At 36.5% G+C, this 20,000-nt stretch overlaps 1 protein-coding gene across 1 annotated transcript in view; it reads left to right on the plus strand.

The window, feature by feature from the left end:
* The window catches only part of SOX6 (SRY (sex determining region Y)-box 6), a gene marked incomplete at its 3' end in the record, with an annotated part of 172,104 nt that overhangs the window by 12,812 nt on the left and 139,292 nt on the right, over positions 1 to 20,000 (plus strand). The window contains exon 2 of the mRNA XM_009709434.1: positions 2,808 to 3,018. Coding sequence (XP_009707736.1) covers positions 2,808 to 3,018 — 211 coding nt within the window. The remainder of the gene's footprint in view (positions 1 to 2,807; positions 3,019 to 20,000) is intronic.

The following is a 20,000-nucleotide window of genomic DNA, read 5'->3' on the forward strand; positions in this document are numbered from 1 at the left end:
TCAGGCACTGTTTTTAACCATTTCTGATTTCTGAAAAAGGTGAGGCCCAGAAAGCCATCCTTACTTGGTTTCTTAGAGTGCCAATTCAGAGAATACACTGCAAATGTATTAGCTGTTTAGTGACCCCAATACAATAGCTGTAGGGCCAAACAGAACAAAAATATTAGGGATACCTTTTATTCTTTTATTTTTTATTTTACATTTTAATTACACACAAAACTGACAATATAAAATACTATATTATTGGACAGATCCTTGTTCTTGCAAAGGCTGTCATTCTGCCTCCATTCCAGAAATGTACATCATTTGCATGGAGTTTAAACTTGTCACATCTTCGTTATGGACATTGCAGTCTTTCGGGCAAGAAAAAGAAATGTGGGTGTGCTGCCTAATGGAGGCAGGACTTGAAGAGTCTTTCACTAGCAGTGAAGGAGCATGGTACTGGACCATGAATGCATCTAGAGGAGGGAGAGGATCAGTTATCAGGAGGAAGAACATTCAGTCATTTCTACTTGCTCCACAGATTAGCCTTATCTTCTTGTTTCCGGCCTAAACAATAGCTTTAGTGTTCCTTGCTGAGAGCATGAAAACCCCTGCATTGAGCCTGATGGATACATTTCGTGTACTGTAAGAGGACGTTGCTTTCTCGAGAGCAAACTCTTTTAAAATTTCTAAGTTGCTCTTTTACTGTATTCTTCAAAAGTGAAAATGCCATGTTCTATAGTATTAATTCTTCACTGAGGAAATATATTCTAGAAATTCAAGTTTTAAATTTGAAAAATATTAGAAGATGCCTTTTTCATCTCCATTGTAACTTAGACCAAGGTTTAAGAAAAATGCAAAGTAGTTTTCAGAAACAATTGAACATAAGAAAGCCTTCCTTTTCTAAAGGCAACTAAATAAATTCAACTCTGTACCTGGTCTGTCTTAAAATATTGTTGTCATTTGTGATGTTTGATTCTTTAATGAATACAAATGGATGGAATGAAAAATTATTAAATGTGTGATAAATGAAACAATGAAGGTAAAGTTTTTGTTCCATGTCACCTCTCTTTCTGTCTGTGCTTACAAAACTTCTGTCACTCCTACTGTGTTGACGGGGGTGCTGCTACTGGTAGGATGTGATAGCATCTTCTTCTAGTTTCCCGTCTTAGTGAATAAATACATTTTCAACATCACTAGCAAATTCTGTCTCTTTCTCCAATGCAGTAATAGTGTTGTGCTGATCATACTGCTGTGCTTGATGACGATTTGTCACCACCACTGCTTATGCAGTCCATAGCCCTTAGTTACCACACTTGCTCATTGTTAGTGTTACTCATTCTGTTACATCGCACAGCTGCTTCTTAATCCGTTCAAGGCTGCAGCAAAGACTTATGTCTGATGTTGTTGCCGATGGTTAATAGTCCATCTTTCTTCAGACCTTGTTTCACCTGGGACATTTCCCAACAGAAGTCTCTTCAGTACTCTATAGGTGGTATTTTCAGTTCATAGAATAGTAGGAATATTATTGTTTGTGGGGAACACTGTGTATTGGGAGAATGATTTTTTAATAGAACTATTTTAATTCATCTCTTAATTCTTAAATATATTACCACTATTATTATTACTCTTTAAAATTAAAAGAAAATTTGTTTGATGGCATTGAATATACACACTGACATTTCTAGGCACACCATAACCAAAAAACCTTGATGTTTATTTGCCCCCAATTTTTAGCACTCCTAGCCTGTTATTATTAAAAATTAAAATAGAATAATAATTTTGGAAAGGGAAGTGTGCGAGAGATTCCCATCATTGCATTTTTAAGGACAAATTGAAGAATTTGTGCTCTTTTTATCTGAAAGATTGAAAGCAGAGATGCAGCGAATGTTGCATCTGTGGTTGGGAGAATGAGGAGTCTAAGCCAGTGAAGTTCACAAAGGGCTTGACTGTTGGGTGGTATCACAAAACTAAGGAGAACTGGCATTACTAGTTGCTTTTTGATGCCTTTTTTTTTTTTTTTTAAGCTTATTGCTCAAATACTATGTGCTATCTATTGACAAGGGAAATCAACCCTTTTTACTTCCCTCATTGTTTTTGACTGTATAACACCTTCTCTGATACGTGTCATCTCAATACCTATGTATATCAGTATACATTACTTGCTCTGCCATAAACTCATTTCCTTGCTCATTCTTGTCTATGTTAGTCTGGAAAGTAACATCTCTTTTTGTATATTAGAAGCGTTATATCCTTCATGCTTTAAGAAAAGGTTTTAATTTAAAGAGCAGTGAATAAGTATGGGTAGACACATACTGTAAGATTTGTTTAACTGTGGGGTAGAGTCCTTGCTCTTCAGTCATTATTGGCCTAAGTATTTTTCTAGTTTTAAAGAAAATGTTGTTTTCCATTAGCTGAGGATCTGTCCAGGAATAATTTATTCTTGCCTGCATTTTCTCTCTTAGTGCTACATGTATTGCCCTTACTTAAGGAACTAAAGAAAACTGTAAAAGCTTAACACATTCATTGAAAAAAGTGTTGAAGTGGCTTGTTTCTGACAAGGAAAATCCTTGATGAGGAGTATCTCAGGCATGAAGTATGATCGTTAGAAGCATAAGGAGGACTGGCCTTAAGGAAAAAAGAGCACCTGTCAAGCACTGAAACTGAGAAATTCAAATCATAATGCTCATTTTAGAAACTGGAGGATACATGTAGGCTTGTTAGTATCACAGATTAATAAATAATGCTTTCAACTTTTACCTGTTTGAGATCCTTCTGGCATAAAAGAATAGCCTGTATTTTCACATTGTATTGTTTCTTTGCAGGAGTCAGAGAGTAATAAGTTATGTTCCCTATATTCCTTCCGAAATACCTCTACCTCACCAAACAAGCCCGACGAAGGAGGTCGTGACCGCAGTGAGCTAATGACCAGTGTTAATTTTGGAACACCAGAACGCCGCAAAGGAAGCCTTGCGGATGTGGTGGACACACTGAAGCAGAAGAAACTAGAAGAAATGACGAGGACTGAGCAAGAGGGTATGTGTTGGATAAGACCAATAGAGTTTCCTCACCCCCAAACCCTACAATCTTTATGGGATAAAGAACGTGTTGGGTATTGAGCCAGAAGATTGCATAATTGGCAAAGACCAGGATAAAGTTATTCACAGGTTACCATGGCAATGGTAGTTTGAGATCTATTAGGGATTTTAGACAAATATGCAATTTTAAAAAAACTTTCTAAATTGTGTTGGTTGTTTGTGAGTCAAAGCAAGAGTCATTTTAGGTGAAAACTCGACTCTTACTTGAACGATTATGGTGCATTCTTAACTGGTTGTAGAGTTGTGAGGGATATTCTTCAGTGGTATTTGTTCTTTTGAAAGATAAATGTTTATTTTAAACAATAGGAATTCATAAAACATGAGCTGTTTGTTTTGCCTTAGAAATGCTCATCTTTTGTCACCTTAATGACCCAGCATCTGTGGCTAGGAGAGTGGGAAACAGTTGTAAGTGTAAAGAGTACCTGGTTCTGACCTATATATCTAGAACTGCAGCTGAAGAAATAAATTTCTTTTACAGTCTGCTCACATATTGTTACATGTGTTAAAAGAGAGAAATAAAAATGAGGACAAATCTTTGAGCTCTAAGGCAGTTTATGTATTCCGTCCTTATTCAAATATTTTCCTTGTCTTTGTTAAGATTTTGGCCTTGATAGGAGCTAAACAGAATTGGAGAATGAGCTTATCGGTGTATGTGTGCACGTGGTCAGGGTCCACTATGAAAATCTCTCCCCGTGTCAAGTAGAATGAAGCCTTGGTGGCTTCTGCAACAATGCCTTCTAGTCTTTGAGCTCATACATGAGTTTGAACCAGGGAAGATGTGAGAGCAGAAGATTGAAATAGATATAGGTGTGGAGGCATCTGTGTGGGTTCTGTCAGTTATTTTACCATCTTGTTTTGTGGCGTTAAAAATAAGCCAGGAAGAATATTTGTAATGTGGTAGAACCACTAGGCAGTAGAACTTTGTGATCCTTTTTTCTTTGAAATGTGAATGAGTTCAGAATTATTTTACCTCCTCAATTTCATGGTATGGTCATAGTGCACCTCAAACAGGGCACTTTAGGATCCCTTGGCTCCATGCAGCAATGCAGATTTCAATTAAAATTGATGCTGATACAATAGTATGTTTAAATATGGGATAAAATCATGTAGGGATGGAAGTAGGCTTTCAAATTTCTTGGCATAATTGTTAAATGCCAGCACATAGATAAATGTGTTCTATAGGTGTCCTTTCTGAAGCTGGTGAAACATCTCTAAAGAGAGAATGTCCCAGATTCTTTACTACCATCTGTCTGTTTTCAGCTGTAAAGATCACTCTTTTAAAAATTGCTTTCTTAGATTTTGTGGTTAGACTAGGAAAACTATTTTAAATGTTACTTTGGCAAAGTTGTTTTTTTACAGTCAGTAACAGTCGTTCGACACTCCATGCTAATCAAAGGTCTTGGCTCATACTTTGCTGCAGGAGTATACAAGTTGCTGTTGATTATAGTGACACCACAGCTAAGACTTTTCCAGAAGTATACTGAATGGTGTGCTAATAAAAATGTGCATAAAAAAGTTTAAACATAGTATCTTACTGTAAGGATTCAAGCATTTCATAGCTTATTTTTGTATGAATTCTCCAGAATTTTCTGCACTTCCTCTGTATTAGTATACATTAGTTGATTTAAGAGAGGTGTGTGCACAGCAGAGAGGTCCCTCTCACTGAGTCTAAGCCTTCTGTGCTGTATGTTCTCACCAGCTGTGAAATAAAGGTAATTTCTGATCTAGAAAATAATCTTGCCTTTTATGGACCACATTATACTGGAAAACTATTCTAAAGTCTGCCTGTAAGTTCAAAGGTAATTGACTGTATCTTCATATTAAGTTCTTTTCAATTCATCCAGCATTTTCTGTAGGAAAAAAAGATCACTTCCATTTTACAGAAAGTAAGTAATGAACATCTGACTGGTACCATATAAACTAACACGAAAAAATCATTAATAGGAAGACTGGAAATTCTTCAGGATGTTACACTTAGGAAGTTCAATGGTTTTAAACTCCTGTGTAGACTAAGAGGTTTCTCTGAATTAAAAAGAATTAAACTCTCCATACTTATTTGATTGGAATAAAGTGACATTTTAAAAATAATTACTATTTTAAGACTCTGATCTTTGTTGTGACTGTGGGTGCTGCAGCTGACTCAGTGGAGAGTCAGTTGGAGAAATGAGGTCTGAGATTATGAAAATGTTTTGCCATTCTATAGTCTCTTTTAAACAACCTAATTAATAGCTTAATCACACATGTACCATACATGATGCTCTTTAACATCTATCCTTTAAAATAGGTTTCTATAAAGTTCTTTTCTTAAAATGGTATGCAGCCAATGCTGTTGAGGAACCCTTTGTGTAATAGGTCCTGATCTGTCAGAAGATTGTTGGCCCAAATTGACAAACACCTGCTGATTTTGTGAGCAAATAGATAGCATCATATAATTGCTTTAATGAATGTAATGGGGAAAAGACATGTATTTCTACTGTATACTACTGTGTAAAATCTGTGGGCTTGAAGTCTTGCATCACTCCTTTGAATAAATGAATAGTACATGTTAGCATCTTTTATAGGGAGAGGCTCCATGACTGTCGTTGTAGCTGTGGGAATTGGGCTAACGTACGGTCATAGGTCAAGTTATTTGTAGAGTTAGAAGTGGAATAAAGAACTGAAGAATTCCGGTCATCTGCGCTAACCCCCACGCAAGTACAGCAACAAGTCGCTTTTAATGTTATTATATAGTAACTTTCTGGTCCATCTAGAGGACCTGAATTTGAATAATATGAATTGCTGATGTCAAATACTTAAATGTTTTATGGTATATCTTCAGATACTAGGTATCTGTTAGGCTTGTATATACTACTTGTGGTCTCTGTTGTACCTCATAGCATTGGAAAAGAAATATATACTGAAAGACTTTATCGTGTCTAAATAGATATATTTAATCAGAGTCCTTTGGCTTCTGAAAATAAGTTGTCTAATGAGAATTTCATCTGAGCAGCTGTGACTGTGGAGGTCAACAGGCATTGCCTAAGAGAATATGGCCCAGCTGGTTAAATCTGGTTGTTGTAGTGATTTAAATGGTCAAGTGCTGCTTGTAATCCAGGACCGTCTGTTTGTAAAAAGTGCTTCAGCATAATATGCAGCTGTTTTAATCTCTCTTTAATAATAGTGCTTCAGCCAGTGTCATGTCTTGTGTATAACACTGGGAAGATGAGCGCCTCATACAGGACTGAATATACCTTAGGTATGTCTTCAGAATTATTCGTATTTTGAACGAACAAAGATTGCCAACATCACAGGATAAACAACAGTTTTCGACTTCATAGTCCAGTGTTTGCATACTTTGTACGTGTAGGCATTTGTGTCTTAATTTGTAATGATTTGGAAATGAGAAAAATGATGAGAAAATTCTAACTAGGAGAAAAAAAAAAAAACTGCTGCAAATATTTAGAGTTAATTTGAGTATGTAAAGACTTTGCTGACATGTGTTCTCAGAAGACAGAAGAGGTCAGAAATGAACAGGTGTCTAATTTAATCAACAACACTAGACTCTAGGGCCTCTTGGATAACTTCAATATATTCATCTTCTTAGTTTTTCTCTGAGCAGAAGGATTGGTTTACTGACTTTTTTCTTTGGAAGTATCCTCCAGTACAATCAAGTATTAAATCTCTTTGCAGCTCAAATGAAGAGTGTATGTTAGATAGCATGGTCAGACTGCTTCTTTCCCATTCTATCCCCCTTCAGCAAAAGACCTTTCTTTCAGAATATTGCTTATATTACTTTTGTGAGACAGATTTACATCGCCTGGGCTGCCTGAATTCTAGGCTGAGAATTGGCTTCCAGACAAGTATCCTACTGTAATTCATCATAAGCCTCTACGAGCAATAATTAGTAGTACACATCTCGTCTGTAGCTAGGAAAAGAGATTTGCCCCTTTCAGATCTGGAATGCTAGGTTGGCAGGTCAGCTGGCACTTCTGAGCTGGAAACTGGGCATGTCATTTCTGCTAAGTGCTAAGCCCTCATTACTCAGGGCCTGGATTCCTAATTCACTTTTGACCTTGATTCTGAGCGATGTATACAGTATCATTTTTCAACCAAGCTCAGTTCACAATTCTAGCACTAGCATTTTTATAAACTGCTTCCCATTCTTGTTTCCTCCTTGAAGACCATAGTTGAACATTCGGAGTTCAAAGATCTTTACATGTGCATGTTGGAATAATGAACATCTATATAAAGAGTAGTATATTAATAAATTTCCATCTATTCTCTGTCATGTGCACCTGTTTGTACTCACTCTCTCTATGGGTGGATATGTGTAACTCATAGTGATATATAATATGTCTAAAGATATCTAAATTAAAAATTGAGGATTCACATGTATTATTCATTTTATATGCAATAGGGAAAGTCTTACTACATTACTTGGTAGTGGTGATTTTTCTGATTTTGTGTTTTGTTATTTTTTTTCCTCCAGCTTCATTAGTTAATTATAATTGAAGGCTTTCTTTTATATTGACTTAAAATAGATTAACACTTCCCCTGTACAATTTTCTGTCATGCCATTAAGGACAGTATACTCAAGTATTGCACACACAAATATGTACGTATTTCCTGTTGACTTCACTGGGAGGTAAAGAAACTTAGTTTCGCCTACTATGTCTTTTAAGTGGACACTGGTAGACCATTTCAGTTGTAATTTTATGCAGGTTTTTTTGGGGGGGGATTTTTTTGGTGTTGCTTTTTGTTATTGTTGGTTTGGATTCTTTTTTTTTTTTTTTTAAATTGGAGTCTGTGTGCACTGTATCGTGTTAAATGAATGGAGAGTTTCAGTTTTGTATTCTTTATTTTAAGCCTGCCGCAGCTGAGAACAGAGTTCAGGCATACACACTTGTTTTCTGGTATAGTTTTAAGGAGAACCTTTGAGTACATTACATGTCAGGAGTTCTTTTTTGTGATCAGTTCTGGAAGTGAACTACTGACCATCTGTGGTCAATGAATATTTTTGAATGTTTTTCAGAAGTTTTACTGAGATTTAATTCAAGTTATCTGTCTTGTGGTGTGCTCTATACCCCCACTTTCCACTAATGAAGGCATGATCCCTGGTTGTCCTAATACATCTGGCATTTATAGACCCCTGTTCTTTATTCTTCAGTTTTCTTGATCGCTACAGAAATTTTCGTCTGTTTCAAGGCTTTAAAAATGTTACTGGGATTTGGTATTAGGATTGTCCAAACTAATTGTTAAATGAACTAATACCTCTGTTCTATTTTTTTGATGCCTATGGAATTCATAAATGGTAACTGGCATTTATCTCGGCTAGAAACAAGCCCTTTGGATGTGAAAAAAACCACCTTCTTCACAATTCTTTCATCATCTTTGAAAAACCTTGCTGCATCTGCTAGCTACCACCCTCATCGTGTTTCCCTTTTCTTCTTCTTAAAAATAATTTTTAGTAAACAAATGCAGAATCAGTTATGTATATAGTTAATTTAATACATATCTTTTACTTGCTTTTTGTTAGAAGCTGTATATGGTAGCATCTAGGCTGAGGGATTTTCTGCTAAGCTCCACACGTGCTTCCAAAATAAAACCACAACAGCCCAAAAGTCCACACAATAAATAGATGACTCAGATCAAGTTAGAGCAGAGATATGAGGCACATTTTCCTAAACTGCTGTTTTCCTGCATTACTTACTTCTTGACCATACAATTAAATGCAACTCACTGTCTCCCTTTTTCTTCATCCAATGACCTTGGTAAAATCATATTGGTCACTCCTTTTTCCTGCAATTTATGTTGCTGTTTTAGAAAGATATATTCAACTTAGAGAAGTTTTATAAATCATAAAATTTCTAAGAATTCATTTCTTGAAGTGTACAGTGAATTCCTTTGTCTTAATATGTTACATTAAAGTAATTTAGGACTTTTAAGGAACATTACCACAAAGAAAGTGGTTTCTAGGGTTTAGGTAAATATTTGTTTTTGCAAAGGCTGACCCAGCCTGTGTAACCATACTGTATCTGGTCGTTAATATTTTGTCTCATATTTTTATTTCTCCTTCTATGTATATGAGAATTTATGCATTTTTTTATTATTTCCTGTCTTATATCCTTTAAGTCTTTCTGAGTACTATTTTGTCATTAAATGCTATCTCACAATTTTTATTTAAGAAACTGGTATGTGTTGTCATCTCCCCACCTTATCTTTGCATTTATTACCTGGCTGTCTATACTACAACCTTGCCTAGTGTTGTAGCATTTGACCATCTACTCATTACTCATAGGTTCCGTGTGGATTACAGTGTAGTAATTCTTCAGCATTTTTCAGTATGTCTCATGCTACATTTGAAAGTTTCCCTTCAGTTTTCTTTGTTCTGAAATTTGTTCATGGCACAGAAATGGGGAACAGTACAGGCTTTTACATAGGCATCATGAAGAATGAGATCTATATGAACAAGTCAATAGGTTACAGAGACCATTTTTTTGGCTAAAAGGTTTTCATGTCCCTTCAGTTCTTAGCTCAAATTCAGGATTATCAATAAGAATGTGGCAAGTGTGATGGTAGCATTTTTCATAATAGGGTCTGCTGGAAGTTGAACGGAAATAGCTACATGAGGACCTGTCAGGTGAAAATACACCTTGGTTACTATCAGGCAGTTACCTAGGTGTAGGATCTATGGCATTTTATGGAGCTTCTACTTTTCTGGAGGTTCAGTTTCCTAATGCAGGTTGTTTTCTTGTTGAAGCTTTGTACCTCTGCCCCTCTACAAAATTGTTGTTTTTACTAATAAACGGAGTTGATCATAGCTCGAATCCTGATGGGGGGAGAGCCTGAAGTTTAGGTCTCAATTCTGAAGATTAGGACATCCCTTCTAGTTATGATAACTCTTTAAAGTATTTTTGGGTAGATGTTTACTTCCACTGTTTTGGGATGCTCACATTAGATTGAGGAAATGTCTTTATTCAGCCCTGAATATTTGAGATGAGTAAAATCCTTTTCATGAGAACAAATGGGCTTTCAGCCTTTCCTCATTGCCCCTGAACGTTATCTGTAGACAGGGACAGATTAAACTGAAACAGGCTGAAATCTTCTCAATATCAGCCTCTACTGACTGTTCCAACCTGTCCCTTCCCAGTGACTATTTTTTCCAATGTCTTACCTTCAGGGGTCACCTCATCTTTTTCTTTAATCCCACTGTACCTCTCAATTCTGACATTGTACACTGTCAGATACAATTTGATTTAATTCTTATTGTGTGATAAATTGTCTCCATGCTTCCATTTTACATAATTTTCTGCACTATGCTCCTCTGTTTTTGTCTTCTTTTTAGAGGTGGTATAAGGTCTGCTATCTTTACACTATTTGTTTGTTATTAGTATTATGAAACCATTGTTAAAAAAGCATATCTAAAAAGCCAGCTTTTTCCTTCGAACAGTAGGAAAGGCAAGTTCAGTGTGAATGGGTACAACTGGCATTGGGCTCTGTGGCAAAGAATGTGAGTAGATAGCTGTAAAATATGGAGAGTTGCTTCAGTTACATGATCTTGGTGGCAGAAAAATAAATTCAGACTTCATTGGTGTCTGATGTACTGTGACACAAACAGCATTATGATCAGATAATGCTTTAAAATGTGAATTGAAATACATTTTGTAGTCATCAGGCTAATAATAGGGACTGGAATACTTCCCTTCCTAAAATTGCTAATGTTAAATGTAAAAATATGAGGGAAAGATAGGGCTCGAACGTGGCTGATCTTGTATGCCGTTGTATTTTCCAAGTTCTGTAGGGTGAATGACCTCAGATTTCTTTGGTGATGAACTTTAGTTTTAGTTGCTCTTATTTGCTTTACCATTCCTAAAAGCAACAGGGCCTGAAAGTGCTTTAAGCGCTTGTGACTGTGGTAATGAATGAAAATATCTTTCCAGGACTGAGAGTATTGCATTAGACTGAATAGTCACCTTACTTGTAAAAGCACTATTAGAGAGGGGCAGCTGTAAGTAAGGATAACGATTTGTGTCCAGTGCTTATTTACTGAAAATAGTAAATGTATTATTTATTGAGAGCTCTCCAGACAGTGCTTGTCAGAATAAAAATGTCAACTCTAAGCAAAATGTTATAATACATAATAAAAATGCTAGGTACGCACTTTAGAGATACAGCTAATTAGATCTGCTTTTCTTAAAGAAATGACAGTAAAAATGCTCAGCAGCATATACATTTTAAATGCTGATATATTCCTTATTTTTCTATACAGTGTTTGCTTTAGATACCTTATCATTACTTAAAAATAATTTTGACAACTTTATTTGATTGCCACAAGAGAGAGAGAGGCATTCGCTGCCTGGCTGCACGAGGCAGCTACATGCTCTGGCTGTCTTGTTCATCTAACGGAGGGAGCAGCTATTCTCACCTCTGTGTTTTAGTCTGAAACTCCAAGATGCCACTTCTTTCATGAGGGAAACCTGCCTCTGGTGGAAACAACAAACAATTATTAAGATTAATCTTCAGCCATGCTAATTAACCCCAAACAAATACTGTGTTAAGGAGACTAAATCCATTCAACATCACTGTTACTTTTGTGTATTGTTAAATATGAGTAAGAATTAGGAAAAAAAATAGTTAATTTTTTCCATTTAAAATAATACTTTATTTAAGTATTCTTTAGACATTTTTATTTTCCCTGAAATTTGTAATGGGAAGAATTTGAGCTTAAAAAATTTGGAAGTCTTGTAGAGTGTTTTATAATGTGAGGGAGGAAATTGGATTTCGAAGTTATCCTTTTTACAAAGACCTGCTCAGTTCAGCATCTTAAAATTGAGGATGTCATCATTAAAAGCAGCTTTCTTTTCAAGTGTACTAGCCAATAGGTGAAAGAGCCTGACTGTGTTTATTTCAGTGCCAGTCTATCCGTGTTCTGCACTCAGTTTGCTGTTGGTTTCACAGAGCTGGAGAATCAGAGTGGCTGAGGTGGGAAGGCACCGCTTGCGATTGGCTGGTCCAACCCCCCTGCTCAGAGCAGCATCGCCTAGAACAGGTTGCTCACGGCCATGTCCTAGCAGTTTTCGAGTATCTCCAAGGATGGAAACTCCACAACCTGTTCAATGTTTGATCATCCTTACAATAAGAAAGGTTTTCCTTATGTTTCAAGGGAATTTCCTGTATTTCCATTTGTGCCCTTTGCCTCTGGGCCTGTCACTGGGCACCACTGAGGAGAGTGTGGGTCTGTCTTTGTTACTCCCACCGTCAGATATTTATATATTATCCCCTGGAGCCTGCTCTTTTCCAGGCTAAACACTCACGTCTCTCCCAGCCCCGCTTCTTATGAGACATGCTCCAATCAGTTCGTTGTCTTGTGGCCCATTGCTGGACTCTCTCCAGTATGCCCATGTCTTTCTTGTACTGGGCAGCCCAGAACTGGACACACCACTCCAGGTGTGGTCTCAAATATGGTTTATTTTAAGGCCTCTAGTTCTGCACTGTGGGACTGATGTGGTACTTTTAAAGCCAAGAAGGGCTTTATAATGAACCTCAATGGTAGTAAGCTCAAGCCCTGTCCGAGTCCTACTCGTCTGCAGAATTCGAGTTGTAGCCCTACGTGTGTGCTCTCACTTCCCAGTGCATAGCTGCTGAACGCAAAGTGAAACCAAGAACAAAACGTAATTCAGTGAACTACATGTTTCTGTTCTTCATAAGTGTGTTTTGGATTGTGATGAATCCTTCTAATTCCCATTTGTAGCCAGGGTTCTTCCTTATTTACTTGTTGGCATGTTGATCTGCAAAATGAACCAAGAGTTAATAGTTGTTAATGTGTCAAAATCCTCCCTCTTCTGTATTGCTTTAATAGCATAAAGAAGTGGTGGTGTTTCTGTAGAGCTCAGATTGTGATATTAATGAAAAAAATAATGCAATAGCCCTTGTTAAATACAGTCATGAGAGCAAGTACTGTGTAAACATATGCAGATAGCTCCTGTTAGCATTGCTCCATCCTGCCTAGCAAGCACCCATTCGGCTGCAGTCCTGGGTCAGTCTTTAACACAGGCTGCCAGTCAGTAAAGCTGTGCCAAAATGTCTTGTTCTACAGCCTAGCATTTTGGAATGTGTCTAATAGCTGTTTTCTTTTATTAATCATAATATATTTTTAGTTTTACTTACATAGGTGCCCAGAGTTCCTGGGCACAGTGCCCCGTGTATGAATGCCTGTTTATTTTCATCTTCCTTTTTGTTAACTGTTTTACTTAATGCTTTACATAACCATTTGCCATATTTCGACATGAAGCTATAATGCACTGCTGCCTGCTCACATTTCTTAAAGAACTTGATGTGACATCACCTTCTATGGTGAATCATGATCTTCACTGAACCTAAAAGACCCCATCTTGAATACTCTTCTGTCTTTTATATTTGTTTGAAAATGTGGAAGCGAGCAGGCTCTTTCCCCCATCTGGAAGAACTCTGAACACTACAGTCTCGAGAGGCTGCAGTGGCATCAAAACCATTGAGACTTCTGTACTGAATTTCTTGTTGGTCTAACACCACCTTAAGACTGAGCTCTGTTTGTATATAGCTGTGCTGTATGTGTTAAGGCGTATGCATGAGGTCAGGATTTGGCTCCTTTTACTCAAATTTACCTTCATTTTCAATTTTTAAAACTGCTCTGCTTCTCAGTGTAGGTCTTAGCAGTCCTTATCATATCTTAAATATGTAACAAGCAGATTACTTTTAAATATTTACAGTGAAACAAAAACTAACACATTGGGCAGAGGTTTGTTAAAATGTCAGAAGAACTTGCTGTACTGAAAAATAAATACTGAACCAAGTTTATTCCTGAGGTCAATCTATTAATTTCAATGGAATTACTGCAGGAGTAGTTCTGGAAAAAATCTGTCTAGATTTTGAGTCATAATTTTAACATTTTTTAAAAGAACTTTGAATAGCCCAGAAGTAATTTTATAGATCTGGCCTGCACATGCATTACTAAGTAAAATATGCTGCTTTTACTTCGGTTTCTGTTTCCTCTGTGGACTGTTTCTGGTTTTAGCTGTTTAAATGCGGTTGTTGCAGCTTTATTAATAGGTTTTGTTATATCTGCAATTATACTTGTAATTAAAAATTTAGTTGGAGCATTGGTTCCTCCAGGTTTCAGTGTATCTGTTGTTTCTGTGATATAATGACTAGACAACGTATCATGTCTGTTGCCTGTCTGTGTATCAGATAACACAACAGACAGTGGCCAGACATATAACCTCAAAAATTAAACCAATTTGTTAATGAACTAACAAGGCAATGTAATAAGCATCTCTATACAGTCATTTTCCCCAGCTTTCAGTTATTCCTTAGAGCGAGAGTAGCTAGTGCTGTATCAACAAATTATTTGATGACAATAATTTGGCTGATGAGAATACAAGGAAAAAAGCCCCAATCTAATTAGAAAACACTGTATATTAGGTGGCTAATACTTTATCTTTTATTGTAAAACTGCAATTTGCAACTTTCGGTAGTTAACGATTTTTATGTCCTCCCTCCCCCTCCACACACACAAAATCAATAAAAAAAAGGCCAAAAAGAGACTAGAGGATTTGAAACACAGTGGCCCTGAAGTGATGGGAAAATGGCCAAGGTGTCACAGCTAATTTCTGACCCTGCTCTATGAGTTCTGCTGTTCCTTATTCCCCTTGTCAGTCTGTGAATCCCTGAGGCTGTACAAACTGGCCTAACATCACTCAACTCCAGTTTTATATCCTCTTTTAATAATGTTGAGTCTATTCTGTCCAACTTTGATTCAGACAACCTGCTTGTCTTGAAAAAGTGATATATTTAATCAGTGGCTCTGTCTCCAGCATAGCTCCCACTGCGTGAGACTAGAGCCAAAGAGTAGTGCAGTGGCCTGTCACTTCTGTTTGAATAGGTAATGTGGAGCCGTTCAGCCGAAGAGACAGGAGCTGGAACTGCTTGTTAGGACACATGATCAAAAGCCACTCTCTGCTTTCTGCCAATCAAGCCTCATGTCGCCTTGTGGGGCAGACATTAAATAGATTTTTCTGCCGTACGCTGTGGGCACTTTGCCAGTTTGACATGTGAACTGTTACAAAAGATACCAGAGTTTCCACTGCTTGCTGACTGCTTTTAAATATTACCAAGCCCTTGCTGGCGAAAGTAGAATATTTTAAATAATGGATTATGATAAATTTCCACTACTATTAGGCAGTCTCCTTCCTGCTCCCAACAATTCATAGATGTTTTTAAAAACAAAACTGTAAGTTGGTTTCTGAAAACAATCAAGCAAACAAAAAACTGTTGAACAACGCTATGGCACATAGATTTGAACAACATGATTATTGTCTGAGAATTACGGTGAGTTGTTACTTTCACTGGTATGATTTTGAATATTGTTTCTGGTTTTGGTCTTTTTACATTACTGTACTTAGATTTTCCTAGTTGAGATCATAGCACTATTTTATTCTTGTGTTTATGTGGAGGGATATTAAAATTGGCTTGTCCTGTAACTTAAGTTGAATTTATTTATTGTGTTTATTGGCTGCCGGTGCAAATATAATTGTCATAAAATGCCTCTGTAGTTGTTTTTAGTTATACTTTCCCTTGGTTTTTTCCTCTTTGTCTATTACCCTTCATAACCACCTCAGCTCTTGTGCCCATGGCAACAACACTCAGTGGTGGAGGCTAACAAAGATGACATTTAAGCTTTGCCTAAGTACTGAATATTCTTTTGTAACTTCCAGGGCCACTGAATTTATGTCATTTTTTAGAGGACCCCAGTACCTAGATAACTGCTTCTATTAATGTACTTGCAGTCATGATACCCAGATAGTTGCTCCCTTGTGCTTGCTCTTCCTGATATATTATCTTTTTTTTTTCTTTTTAGTAAAACTTTTTTACCCAAACATACCATGGCAATCTAGTGGAACTCATTTAAACAGTGAGCTATACATAAACAGCTGCTCCTTCAATAAGCCATTCTTTATAATACCCTTATTACCTTCTAGTGTCTCAAATTCTGATTAGTCAACAGTGCTGATTGCTGTATGGCATTCCACTGCCCATCTTCCTTCTGCTCAGCTGCTCGTGTCTTAGCTGTTATGTGATTGCAACACAACTTGTGCATTGTTTCTCCAAGTTGTTCTTCATATTGTGTATCTTAAAAAAAACCAACCAACTTAAACCCCCCTGAGGAGATGGAAGAATTTATTTTGATTCACTACGAATTCCCTGAAACTCTGTGAATTGTTTTTGTACAAGTGTGATCTTCACAGTCTGCATGCTCTGCAACTTTCTAGTAGGATGAGTAAGTTCTTTAGATTTACAAGGGTAATCTATAAATAAATTCTAGTTAAAAGAACTTTAGAAAAATGATGGTTTGTTATTGTGAAATTTATAATATGGCAGAGCAGGAGACACCAAAGTCTCTGTTTTGGAAAAAACTCAACAAACAAACAAAAACAAAACCCCCAAACCACACAGAGCTATGGCCTAGCTTTGCTTTCACAAAAATCAGGGTGTTCAAATGTCAGTAAGAACAGAGCTACGTCACGAGAAAGCAGTTTGGAAAAGGTACCCCCAGTAATACAGGCTGAGTTTCAGAAAGATGGGTGGTGGTAGAAGGAATGGAGAGAATGAAAATGGGAAGAGAAGGAGTTGTATCACCAGTGCTCTGGATCTCTGATTTCTAGTCAAAGCAGCAAACACGGAGGTTTGTTAAGGACATTAAAACTTTGTCAGCTGGTTTATAGGTAAACAGCGTAGTGGTGGTGAGAACACCCTTGCTGTGCCTCCATAACCCCCCACAGCTTCCTTTGGTGCAGCCCCTTAGAATCAAGTCCCGGTGAGTATGAAACGCTGACACACTCAAAACGCAACCCCATTAAAGGCCTTAAATCTGTCATTGTGCTCTGGAGCCTGTTCTGAAAATAGCAAAGCTCTTTTTGTAAATTAAAATCGGTGTGAATGGGAACAGATGTTGACATGCTTTACTTTATCTGCAGGGATCCCCGTTAGGGGGGAGAGGGTCAGTGAGGTTAGATGGTAGGAATTACTGCAAATGTGCAAAGGACAGGACAATCTAATATAGACATTGTCTTAGGTTTTATGTAGAGCTTCAATAATACCCAGTGGTTACTTCTGGTTGCTGATAAGTCTGTGTATAAGGAAAGATGGTTGTGTAATACCTTTAATTCCTTGAGGAATGCTGTCCCCTTTTATATCTGTTTACACAGCTAAAGGGGAAGGATGCTCGCCCTGTTTTTCAGAGTTGCTGTACTGGGTCAGATCTGGATTCCAAGAGATTCCGAGTGACCTCCATTTCCATTTACCTTCCGTGTTACCTGAGCTCACTCAGGACCTCATGGAAGGTGCTTAGCATATCCTAGGCTCAATCTACAAAAAATTTGTATTCAGTCTGACATTGGGTAGCATTTTTTGGTATTTCAGCATTACTTTTTAAGATTTTGGGTGAACTCTCATGTTGCATTAGAGTCATCATTAAATTTTAATAGTTTTTGAAATAGAAAAGTAGTTCTATTCTGAAAGTGCAATTTATTAAATAGCTTTGCTAGTCAACTTAAGTAAATTCTTGTTGAAGATTTTTCCTGATTTTAAAAAAAAATACAGCAAAGGATGAATTTATTTATAAGAACCGTAATAGTTTCCCTCAGTTCCCTTTATATTTTAGATTACCTTATAATTTTCTAAATCTACATGAACAATAATGATCAATTTTGTCAGTATTATTCACACCTTTTATTAATTTAGCATAGATGAATAAATGTGAATGTTGTGAAGAGTTGATTGGGAATAGATTTTAAATCTGACAGTTAGATTACAGGGTACCTAAGAAAAAATGGCTCTTTCACTAGGTACCTAGTAATTTAATTCTTGTTTGAAATTATTATAATTTATTACAGTGTGTGGGTCCTAATGAACGTCTACTATTAAATGAAAAGGAGAAATTGAAATTATTAAATTCTTTCAACTTGTATCTTAAAAATCCTCTTAAACAATTCAGTAGATATTAATAAGCAATGTGCTTTTCTTTCCCTTTTGTGTGAGTGCAAACAAACCCATTTTTGCCAGTACGTAATGATATTAGATGAGTGCTGCTGGAGATTCTTAGAATCAAGACTATCTTAAAATAGAATGTAATAATGTGATGAAAAATATCTAAAATTTGCTATCTTGATTAGACATTTAGACCTTAATGTATGAGTCCTTCTTCAAGGAAAGCTCAAAATCATTCTCTAGAAGTTTTACCTTTGTTAGAAATGCAGATATGCATGTGCTGAGAAATTAAAAATTCTCAGCATTTTTCCTATTGAAGGAGCCAGTCATCAGGGCATGAGAATATAATAAGCGTTATATTTTTACTGTCATTACATAAAATTACTTTTCCGCTTTCCTTATTGACTTTGTTGTGAAAAATGGGTAGGAGAACTTGGTAAGGATGGGTAGGTATTTCCAAATAAATGGAAAATGGGTAGGAATTTCCAAACAAATGTGAAGAATAGGCTATAGTAACATTTTAAATAAGTGATGGAACATGAATTGTGAAGTATCTTTGTTAAGAGGATGAACACACATTAGAAAATTATTAGATACAAACTGTATCAGTTCATGCTACTGTAGCTGACATAAAATTAGGCCTCTAATGGGGTTATACCAGGAGAAAATGTGTTTAAAGAATAGAAGGCCTCTAGTTTTGTCTGTAACGTATCATGGTATCTAAAATTATGTGAGCATTATATAAGCAACTGATGAATAAAAAAGGGTTAGAGGTTTCAGTGGAAATTTTGTTTGTAATTACACTGTTTACAAGTCAGTAACAGCTGCGGCCATTGGCATTCACTGATTTCAAACTGACTCAAGTTTCTCATCTGTATTGTTTTTTTGTAGCTCTTCTACATCTCTTACTGTAGCAGATTTCCATTATTAAAACATGAACCAGGATCTTTCTACAAGATGTATTCTGTATCTTTCTACAGAAAAATGTATTTCTAAGCTGAACAAGCCACTAGGGTTGTCTGCCATTTCTTGATTATTTTCTTTAAGTGGGAAACAATACAGTTACCCTCCTTAGTGAAGTCAACTTAGTATAAGTAATAAAATATTACCTCTGGTTACCTGTTGCTGTCTTGCAGCTGACAGATGGAGCACCAGTTGGATATTCCATTTTAAGGTACCAAGGTAGCATTGCGTGCTTGCATCCTTTGAGATGCATGTGTCTTTTCCTCTGGTAAGAGTGTGTGGGATATTATTCCACTGCATGTTTCCTGATGTGATGCCAGAAAAGAAAGAAAAAAGAACAGGAAAAAAAAAAAAAAAAACAAACCCAAGAAATAAAAAGGGAGAAGAAAAAAGAAAAAGAGACAAGTCTGTTTTGGGGTGTAGGTGTGATTTGTCACTTCAATAGTTTCTGCATTTTCATCAAATAGATGTTTCTAAGTTCAAGTGGACATAGCTGAAGCCAGTATTTTAAGAAGTAACCTGGATTTCGGACTGTATTTTTTTTTAATACTCCCTTTCCAAAATAAAAAGCACCCAAAATCAGCACATTTGAAAATGACATTAGTCACGGAACAAAACTAGTTGTGTTAACCCTTTTGTGCTCTTTTTCACTGCACACAATTGTGGTGTAGAATCTGAGCATGTATGAACTTTGCTATCTAGCTGATAGGATCTGTTTCCAGCTATTAGTAGAAAAATGGAGACTGAACAGAATTTGTTCTTTTCAAACTTCTACAAATATTTGGGCCTTTCTCATGCGTTAGGAATTTTTATATGTTTACTGTTCTGCACTGTAACCAATTCCAACAACTGGCCTGTTACAGTAAAAAAAATAGGAGCATGCTAAAACATGAGCTGAAATATCCTTAAGAGCTAACATTTCAAAATATAAATTAATGCTAGTGTAAATTTTTT

This window comes from Cariama cristata, unplaced genomic scaffold, assembly GCF_000690535.1.
Source record: "Cariama cristata isolate BGI_N322 unplaced genomic scaffold, ASM69053v1 scaffold8221, whole genome shotgun sequence".
Taxonomy (NCBI): Eukaryota; Metazoa; Chordata; class Aves; order Cariamiformes; family Cariamidae; genus Cariama; species Cariama cristata.